At 46.3% G+C, this 10,850-nt stretch overlaps 1 protein-coding gene across 1 annotated transcript in view; it reads left to right on the top strand.

Moving 5' to 3' along the window:
- The first annotated feature begins 396 nt into the window (after window positions 1–396).
- The window catches only part of LOC122540038 (1-phosphatidylinositol 4,5-bisphosphate phosphodiesterase delta-3-like), a 166,300-nt gene continuing 155,846 nt past the window's right edge, over window positions 397–10,850 (top strand). Inside the window, exon 1 of the mRNA XM_043675361.1 lies at window positions 397–762. Within this exon, the coding sequence (XP_043531296.1) occupies window positions 681–762 (82 nt within the window). The 5' untranslated portion in view covers window positions 397–680. The remainder of the gene's footprint in view (window positions 763–10,850) is intronic.

Below are 10,850 nucleotides of genomic sequence, written 5' to 3'. Positions count from 1 at the left end.
CCACAATAAACAGCTTCTTTATTTAAGGAATTTGGCTGACTTGATCCCAACACACACTAAAAACAGGAATTCCCTCACACATTGAAGGAAAGCTGCAGTGGTAGAAGATAGCGACAGAACTGTGTTATTACAAATATTTGGTTGCTTGTACTGGTCTGTGTAATGGGAAATCTCTTGTGCAGAGGCAGTGTTTTGGGTCCTAAGGACAGAAGTCGATGACATGAGTGGGCTGATCTTGCATTCGGTTTCTATAAAGCAAAGGTCCCAGCCCTGACAGTGCAGCCTGGCCAGCGGGGAAGCGAATGAACTTTCCCCTTCCAATTTTACCTCGCGTGGCGACGACCCCTTTTTCCTTATATAGAGGCAGAAAGTCACATGAGTTGAATTCCTGGATTATAAGTGAAGGGTCGGAGAGGAGAAGCTTCTGGTTAGCAGGATCCAGCCTCCAGCCTGAGGGAAGAAGGTGAAGGGGGAGGGCAGGGGAACTGAGAGCAGCTGGGGATTGAGCAGAGAGCAACACCTCAAGCTGCAGGGAGTGAGGAGAGAGGCACAGGCAGAGACAGAGACAGAGAGAGAGAGCAGCCCGGCACAGGCCGGCTCTGTGTCCCAGGCTCGGAGCTCAGGAAGCCCCCACCACCCCCGGGAGCGAGCAGACAGCGCGGCCGGGACAAAGCAACACCATGATCGGTACCAGATCCAGGGGCTCGCAGCTGCCGGAGTCGGATGCCAACAAACTCGCTCTGAAAGCCTTCAGGAAAGTCGGTAAGGATGGGATGGGATGGGATGTGCATTGCTGAGGGAAGGTCGGGGAGGAATGTGCCCCGGCCAGGAATAACCGGGACACCGAATAAACATGGATCGCGGAGAGCTGCGGGGCTGCAGTCCACCCTCTGACTAAATAAGGAGCATTCCTGAAAAGTTTCTCCTTTTGGGAAAAAAAAATCTGGAGTTTCCAGCGGCTCTCCCTCGCTGCTGGAGAAGGGAGGCACCTCCCTTTGCACAGTGTGGTTCTGTTCTGGGATTTGTTTTACTGGAGGCTGCAGATTTGGGATGAATTCTGTGTGTGTGTGTCTCTGATCAGAGGGGGGGGGGGGGAGATTCAGCACATTTCACAAAACAGCGGATTGAAGGGGCGTCGTGTCTTAAACAGGCAGCTGTCGTGTTTTCCCCACACTGGCGATATTCCTCACCCAAAGCCAAAGGCAATTAAAGCCCCAGTTTGGATGTTTGTGCCGAGTTCTGGTAGCCCCACACCCAGAAAGATGACACGCTGGGTTCACAGAATGTTTCCAGGGATTTTTACTCCAGTTAAATTTGAAAGGCTGGTGTGCTTGAAGGTTTGACAGAACCGGGAAAATATATTGATAGCATTAGCTGATTGTACAAGGACAACACTGATTTTCAAATCTTAGCAAGAGAGACAGTGGGGAGTATGAGGAAGCTCACACCAGAGTGAGTGCTAATTGTTGTAGAAACAGTTTTACCTTAAAGCATTAAGTACATCATAAGAGTCGTGGAGATGTACAGCATAGAAAGAAACCCATTGGTCCAACTTGTCCATGCCAACCAGATATCCTAACCTAATCTTGGCCTATTTTCCAGCACTTGGCCCATATCCCTCTAAACCCTTCCATTCCTGATGAAGGGCTTTTGCCCAAAATGTCAATTTCGAAGCTCCTTAGATGCTGCCTGAACTGCTGTGCTCTTCCAGCACCACTAATCCAGAATCTGGTTTCCAGCATCTGCAGTCATTGTTTTTACCTTCTTATTCATATACCTATCCAGATGTCTTTTAAATGTTGTAACTGTACCAGCCTCCACCACTTCCTCTGGCAGCTCATTCTATACACACACCATCGTTTGTGTGAAAATGTTGCCCCTTAGGTCCCTTTTAAATCTTTCCCCTCTCACCCTAAACCTATGCCCTCTAGGTCTGGACTCCCCCACCCCAGGGAAAATACCTTTTCTATTTATCCTATCCATGCCCCTCATGATTTTATAAACCTCTATAATGGAAGCCTTCAAAAATGATATAACGAGAGAGAGAGACAATATAGTCCTATAAGGGTGAAAGTCATGTATAGTAGGTGTAGGGAATGCTGGATGGCTGGAGAAATTGAGGTTTTGGTTAAGAAAAAGAAGAAAGTGTATGTTAGGTACAGACAGCAAGGATTGAGTGAATCCTGACAAGGTTATAAAGGTAGGAGGAGTATACTTAAGAGGGATAGCAGGAGGGCAAAACGGGGACATGAGATAGCTTTGGCAAATAGAGTTAAGGAGAATCCAAAGAGTTTTTACAAATACATTAAGGACAAAAGGGTAACTAGGGAGAGAATAAGGCTCCTCAAAGATCAGCAAGGCGGCCTTTGTGTGGAATCACAAGAGATAGGGGAGATACTAAAGGAGTATTTTGTATCAGTATTTACTGTGAAGAAGGACATGGAAGATATTGACTGTAGGGAAATAGATGGTGTCATCTTGAACAACGTCCATATTACAGAGGAGGAAGTGCTGGATGTCTTAAAATGCATAACGGTGGATAAATCCCCAGGACCTGACCAGGTGTACCCGAGAACTCTATGGGAAGCTAGAGAAGTGATTGCTGGGCCTCTTTCTGAGATATGTGTATCATCGATAGTCACAGGTGAGGTGCCGGAAGACTAGAGGTTGGCTAATGTGGTGCCACTGTTTAAGAAGGGTGGTAAGGACAAGCCAGGGAACTATAGATCGGTGAGCCTGACATTAGTGATGGGCAAGTTGTTGTAGAGAATCCTGAGGGACAGGATTTACAAGTATTTGGAAAGGCAAAGACTGATTAGGGATAGTCAACATGACTTTGTACGTGGGAAATCATGTCTCACAAACTTGATTGAGTTTTTGAAGAAGTAACAAAGAGGAATGATGAGGGCAGAGCTGTGGATGTGATCTATATGGACTTCAGTAAGGTGTTCAACAAGGTTCCCCATGGGAGTCTGGTTAACAAGGTTAGATCTCACGGAATACAGGGAGAACTAGCCATTTGGATACAGAACTGACTCAAAGGTAGAAGACAGAGGGTGGTGGTGGAGGGTTGTTTTTCAGACTGGAGGCCTGTGACCAGTGGAGTGCCACAAGGATTGGTGCTGGGTCCACTGCTTTTTGTCATTTATTTAAATAATTTCGATGTGAACATAAGAGGTACAGTTGGTAAGTTTGCAGATGACACCAATATTGGAGGTGTAAAGGACAACAAGGAAGGTTGTACTCCAGAGTACAACAGAATCGTGATCAAATGGGCCAATGGGCTGAGGGAGGGTCATTGGAGTTCAGATAAATTTGAAGTGCTGCATTTTGGAAAGGCTAATCAGGGCAAGACTTATAACCTTAATAGGAAGTGTTGCTGAACAAAGAGACCTTGGAGTGCAGGTTCATAGCTCCTTGAAAGTGGATTCTCAGGTAGATAGGATAGTGAAGAAGGCGTTTGGTATGTTTTCCTTTATTGGTCAGCGCATTGAGTATAGGAGTTGGGAGGTGATGTTATAACTGTACAGGACGTTGGTTAGGCCACTTTTGGAATATTGAGTGCAATTCTGGTTTCCCTACTATAGGAGGGACGTTATGAAGCTTGAAAGGGTTCAGAGAAGATTTACAAAGATGTTGCCAAGATTGGAGGTTTTGAGCTTTAGGGAGAGGCTGGAGAGGCTGGATAGGCCAGGGCTGTTTTCCCTGGAAATCAGAGGCTGAAGGATCACCCTTAAAGAAGCTTATGAAATCATGAGGGGCATGGATTGGTAAGTTCTTAGAATTAGAATCCCTACAGTTTGGAAAGAAGCCCTTTGGCCCAACAAGTCCACACCGACCCTCAGAAGAATAACCCACCACCCATTCCCCGACATTTACCCCTGACTAATGCACCTAAGCTGCAGATCCCTGGACACTACGGGCAATTTAGCATGACCAATCCACCTGACCTGCACATCTTTGGACTGTGGGAGAAAACCAGAGCACCCGGAGGAAACCCACACAAATAGAGGGAGAATGTGCACACTCCAAACAGACACTCCCCCGAGGCTGGAATTGAACCCAGGTCACTGGCGCTGTGAGGCAGCAGTGCTAACCACTGAGCTATTGTGCCACCCTCAATGGCTCACGGGTGACAAGGTCTTTTCCCTGAAGTCGGGGAGTCCAGAACTAGAGGGCATAGGTTTAGGGTGAGAGAAGAAAAAAACTACAAGGGACCTAAGGGACAACTTTTTCATGTAGCGGGTGTTGCGTGAAGGGAATGAGCTGCCAGAGGAGTTGGTGGAGGCTGGTACAATGACAACATTTAAGAGACATCTGGATGGGCATATGAACAGGGAGGGTTTAGAGGGATATGGGTCAAGTGCTGTCAACTGGGACTAGACTAGGTTAGGATATCTGGTGTGCATGGACGAGTTGGACTGAAAGGTCTGTTTCTGTGCAGTACATCTCAATGACTCTATAAGGTCACCCCTCAGCCTCCGATGCTCCAGGGAAAACACCCCCAGCTGACTCAGCCTCTCCCGATAGCTCATAGCTCCAGCCATCAGAATATTTTAAAAAACTGTTCCTGAGAGGAGCTAATGAAATTTTGGGTACCTGTTTGGGTACACACCGACAGTACGTACTGACAGTAATGTGAACTTATTCTAAAACAAATGCAGAGAGTACTGAAGAAACTCAGCAGGTCTGGCAGCATCTCTGGAGAAAAGAACAGAGTTAACATTTTGGGTCCGGTCTGAGGTTCTAAAGAAGAGAGTCATAGCAGACTCAAAACATTAACTCTGTTTCTCTCTGTACTGATGCTGCCTGACCTGCTGAGTTTCTTTAGATTTAACTATGTTAACTTTGTTTTTCTCTCCAGACATTCCCTGTTTGTGCCCTGCATGTTCTGTACATACAGCTCATCGAATCCATTTTGTAACCTTGATTCCTGGAAAGTGGAGCCCCAGTCTGCCCAGCCTCGTCAAAACTGTGCAATTCCAGTACCAGCCTTGTAAATCTAAAGAAACTCAGCAGGTCTGGCAGCATCAGTACAGAGAGAAACAGAGTTAATGTTTCGAGTCTGCTATGACTCTCTCCTCTTCAGAACTTCAAACCGGACCCAAAATGTTAACTCTGTTTTTTCTCTCCAGACATTTCCTGTTTGTGCCCTGCATGTTCTTAGTGAGTTGCACTGACATCTGACCTCTGCTTCTTGTTGGCTGAATGATGACCAGCAGGTCAGCAAGGGACTATGGAAGCTGAATGTGAAACCTTTGACTCCAAAAACCATTGAAGAGCTCAAAAAGCAATACCACGGTTGAACTGTGAAACCCCTCTCTGAGCCTCCAGTGGATGGTGGGAAACAGTCAAGGGAAACATCAAGAGGGTATGTATCCTCAAAGGTGTTCAGAGAAAACTGTCCAGAAAATTACCCAAACCTGCTCCTGCGACCCAGTGGGGTCAGTGTCAAGGAGGATCTCCAGGATGAGGAAGGGCCAGCAAGCCTCGCTCCGAAGCCTCCAAGATGATCCTGTGGTCCAGGGTCCACATCGTGGAATGGGCTGAGATGTGCTGGCATTCCTTCTTTCAGAAGGTACAGAAGGAGAGCTCCGGGCTCAGCAACCTGAAGCAAGAAGATGGCTCGGTAACACCATCTCAGTCTGACATCCTGAGGATCAGCAAACTCTCTTCTGTTGGACTGTATGTCACACAGCACAGCCTCCTGGTCATTCCTGTCCTCTGTCATAGACCACAGCACGTGATAACAGCTGTCATCTCTGGATGAGTGAACCTAGGCTCCCGAGTCCTTGGGAAGAACAAAACTCCCGGAAGTGACAGCTTACCGGCTGAGTTGTACTGAGCTCTGTGTGATGTGATAGGCCAGGAGCAGCTGGAGGAGTATACTTCTGGCAGGTGGCATGTGAGAATCCATGGGTAAAAGTACCATCACCCTCATCAACATGCGGAAGGGGCAGAGGGAGAAAGTCAGAAATTGCCGACCAAACAGAGGACTGAGTGCAGTTTATAAAAGATTAGAATGGTGCTGGAAAAGCACAGCAGGTCAGGCAGCATCCAAGGATCAGGAAAATCGAAAATCATTCCTGACGATTTTCCTGCTCTTCAGATGCTGCCTGACCTGCTGTGTTTTTCCAGCACCACAGTCTTGACTCTAATCTCCAGGATCTGTCGTCCTCACTTTCGCTTGCAGGTTATAAAATTCTATCTAAGGTCATCACTAACCAGGTCAGATCTGCTGTGGGATCGGTGATCCACCCTGACCAAATCTGTGCTGTACCGGGCAGGATGATCTCAGAGAGCCTCGTGTTCTTCAGGGGTGTCACCGCCTATGTACAGGATAGTGGGGGTGGATGCCTGCCTCATCAGCCTGGACCAGGAGAAGGCCTTTGACAGGATATCACATTCCTACATGTGGGACCTGCTCTCCAACATGGCCTTTGGGGGGGGAATCTGCAATTGGATCTGACTGCTCTACACAAATCTCATTAGCGCAGTCTGAGTCAATGGGTGGGAATCTGAAAGCTTTCTGATCAGATCTGGAGTCAGGCAGGGCTTCCTTCTCTCTTTCTCCTGCCTTGTTTGTGTGTGGTACAGAGCCTTTTGCTGAGTCTATCAGGACAGGTGGGAGCCTGAGAGGGGTAACTGTTCCATGCAGCGTGGACCAGCAGGTCAAAGCCTCCCTGTACATGGATGGCACTGCTGTTTCTGTTCAGATCGACTGTCAGTGCAGAAACTCACAAGCAGCTGTGACCAGTTCAAATTGGCCTTGGGAGCCAAGGGAAATCGAGGAAAGAGTGAGGCCATGTTCTTTGGGAACTGGGCTGACGATCCTTTCTCCCCTTCACTATCATGGTAAGATTATCTGAAAGTGCTGGGTATGTAGGTCGGAGGGGCTAGGGGGTGTGCCTGAACTTGGAAGCAGAGTATCATCAAGGGGAGGCAGAAACTGAGCAGATAGGAGCATTACTTCCCCCTCCATTGCAGGTAAAAACCTAGTCATCAGGCATGAGGTACTCTCGGTGTTGCTTCATCGGCACAGATCTGGCCCATTCCCCAAATCTGTGCCATTGCAGTCACCAGAACCATCTCCCAGTTCAGCTGGAGGTCAAAGATGGACCATGTCTGCAGAGACACCATGTACAAAGCTCTAGACAAGGAGGGGTGAAGAACATACCCAATCCTCATCCTAATGGCCACCTTTGTGTGTGGCTGCATCAGGTTGTGTGGAGACCCTTGGTACGTAAACACCCAAATTTAACTACTTGCTGAGGTTCTACCTGTCCCTGGTGTTGTGAAGGTTGGGGTTGACCTTTCACCGTGGAATGCTCCAACTAGTTGGTCTGTTCTGTATCACCTGGCCCTCCTGCAAAAGCTTGCCAAGATTTGAATACCAGTCCCATCAGGAAGTGGTCAGCATTTACTGTTCTGGAGACCCTGCAGGAAAAGGAGAGTGTGGATCTTGTCAAAGTTCCCTGAAGAGAAATGTCAAAGTCCTTTTGGCAGAATGTCTCATCATCAGAACTGTCCAACAAGCACCAAGATGTAGCTTGGGTGGTGGTGAGAAGGGCACTGCCCATCAGATCCTTCTCACATACCCAGTCTCGTCTGTGCCACCGCATGCTGCTCTCAACACGGCTGTGCTGATATTTGCAAAGGTGCATTCTTGTGTCTGTGAGACAAAGTCTTGAGAGAAACGCAACAGTTTTAATTGAGGTTCGTCCTGAGCAACTCCGTGACGCAGGACTGCATGCGCTACAGGCTGTTCCCCAGGATGCACACCAAGACAAACATTGAGTGCACCTGGAGGACCATTAACCTGGTGAAAGATGCTCTTGATCTGCCTGAAACTTGTTGGTCTTCCAGTATATAGAGTTGACCCTGACCCAAGTGTTGCAGACTGGCACATTCCAAAAGTCCAGGACTACATGCTGAGGGTGGCACTAAGCTTGGGGCAACTGCTGCCAAGGTGCAGTGGGTAAAGACCACTGTGTAAGGTCCTTCTGCCAACATATAACGAGCGTTGTTCAGTTGTCAGACTGTCTTGCTGCTTCACAATGAATGGAAGTAGAAAATGCCTTTGCTTTTGCAACTATAGAAGCAAGGACTGAGACAGAAAGAGACACAAAGTAATGCCCTGAAGCTGCATCTGACAGTGCAGTTTAATTTGTTTTTAATTTTAAAAATATACTTTATTCCTAAAAAAATCAAAAGTACATAGAAATGTCTAAATTCCAATGTTTTGTTTGTTTGTTTTCTCTGCAAAGACTAAGGAATTTAGAACATTTCTATGTACTTTTGATTTTTTTAGGAATAAAGTATATTTTTAAAATTAAAACGATTGGACATCACTGTCAGATACAGCCTCGGCATTATTTTGTGTGTCTCTTTCTGTCACAGCCCTTGCTTCTCTTCAGTGTAGGGAAGGCTCCAGAATTCAGGGAGTGGAGGTCAAGATTGATAGGTCAAGCCACATCCGACTTTCAGAATGGGTTAACCTGACTGAAAGTTGCCACGGTCATGGCAAATGGCATTAGTTGATGTGAGATGGAACAAGCATGATAGCAAAAAGTGACCTTGGATTGAAAGATGTAGAATCCACGTGGGTGAAGATAAGAAGACGACACTAGTGCAATAGTGTGTAAGCAGCCCCTAACCGTAGCTGTTGTGTAGGACAAAGACTAAGTCAGGAGGTCATGAGGGCATGAGAAAAGGGCTGTCCATTGACTATGGGCAAATTTTAAAACCAACAAAAGATTATCAAAAAGATAGAAGAGGGAGAAAATAAAGTCCTGAGAGTAAACAAGCAAGTCATATTAAAAAAATGCCTTATTTAAAAATTTTTTATAAAGGAAGGCCAATGTGCCCCTGAGAAAATGAGGCTGGGGAGACAATAATGGAAAACCAGGAAAAGGCTGAAGGATTGAATAAATACTTTGCATTTGTCTTTATGATCTAGGTCACTGATAGCATTCCAAAAGGATCAAAAAGTCAAGAGGCAAAAACGGTTGGAAGGAAATAAATACAATAACTATCGCCAGAGAATACATGCTAAGGAAACTAAGGGGGCTAAAAGCTGATAAGTTCCCTGGATCTGATGGGAAGCAACCGAGGATATTAGAGGAAGTACAGTCGCTTCTGTTAAACAAGCACTTCTTCAATGCAAATTGGCTTTCATGTGATTGAAGTATAAAGACCGTTATTTGTAGAAAGCGAACTTTCCTTATCTTTATTGGCTATAACGTGCTTTCAGTCCCATTAGTTTAGGTGGCGTGGCTATTGCGTGATTTTCTTATAACGTGAGATCGCCCGAGAACTGACCTATTGCGTTACATCAGAACCGACTGTAGCTGCAAAGATAGTGGGTACACTGGTGGTAATCTTCGAAGAATCCTTCCAGGATTCTGGAAAAGTCTCGGAGGATTGGAAAACTGCAACTGCAACAGCTTTGTTGAAAAAGGGAGGGAGACAAAAGGCCAGGGTACGTTATAAAAACAGAAAGAACTGCAGATGGTGGGAAGCGGAAACAAAAACAGAAATTGCTGGAAGGCTGAGCAAGTCTGGCAGCATCTGTGAGGAGAAGTCAGAGTTAATGACCCTTCTTCAGAACTGATGGTTGTTTGGAAAAAGTTGTTTATGCAGAAAATAGAGTAGGGGGAAGGGGTAAGGAGGAAAGAATAGATGGAGATCTATCTCAAGAATTAAGAACAGTTGGACAGACAAAGAAGTGAAAAACAATTAGTGTAAGAGAATGAATGAGCTGTATTAGCGCATGACAATGGGTTGTGTATAGTAGCAGACCCTGTTATAACAAGGCGAAAGTGAGGACTGCAGATGTTGGAGATTAGAGTCAAGGTCAGAGTGGTGCTGGAAAAGCACAGCAGGTCAGGCAGTATCTGAGGAGCAGGAAAATCGACGTTTCGGGAAAAAGCCTTTCATCAGGAATGATTTTCGATTTTCCTGATCCTCGGATGCTGTCTGACCTGCTGTGCTTTTCCAGCACCACTCTAGCTTGTGATAACAAGGCTGTGTGTGGCTGCCTCAATTCCTAAAATCGCTGAACTCAGTATTGAATCCAAAAGGCTGTAGAGTTGCCAAGTGGAAAGTGAGATGCTGTTCTTCCAACTTAGATTCACAGAGTCATAGGGATGTACAGCACGGAAACAGACCCTTCGGTCCAACCCATCCATGCCGACCAGATATCCCAACCCAACCTAGTCCCACCTGCCAGCACCGGCCCATATCCCTCTAAACCCTTTTATATTCATATACCCATCCAGATGACTTTTAAATGTTGCAATTATTCCAGCCTCTATCACTTCCTCTGGCAGCTCATTCCAAACACGTACCACCCTCTGTGTGAAAATATTGCCCCTAAGGTCCCTTTTATATCTTTTCCCTCTCACTCTAAGCCCTCTCGTTCTGGACTCCCCGACCCCAGAGAAAAGACTGTCTATTTATCCTATCCATGCCCCTCATAATTTTGTAAACCTCTATAATGTCACCCCTCAGCCTCCAATGCTCCAGGGAAAACAGCCCCAGCCTGTCCAGCCTCTCCCCATAGCTCAAGTCCTCCAACCCTGGCAACATCTTTGTAAATCTTTTCTGAACCATGTCAAGTTTCACAACATCTTTCTGATAGGAAGAAGACCAGAATTGCACGCAATATTCCAACAGTGGCCTAACCAATGTCCTGTACAGCTGCAACATGACCTTCCAATTCCTGTACTCAATAATCTGACCAATAAAAGAAAGCATACCAAATGCCTTCTTCACTATCCTATCCACCTATGACTCCACTTTTAAGGAGCTATGAACCTGCACTCCAAGGTCTCTTTGTTCATTAACAC

This window comes from Chiloscyllium plagiosum, chromosome 33 (genome assembly GCF_004010195.1).
Source record: "Chiloscyllium plagiosum isolate BGI_BamShark_2017 chromosome 33, ASM401019v2, whole genome shotgun sequence".
Classification (NCBI taxonomy): domain Eukaryota; kingdom Metazoa; phylum Chordata; class Chondrichthyes; order Orectolobiformes; family Hemiscylliidae; genus Chiloscyllium; species Chiloscyllium plagiosum.
Note: the sequence above shows the minus strand (reverse complement) of the source record. Positions and strands in the feature narration are given on the sequence as shown.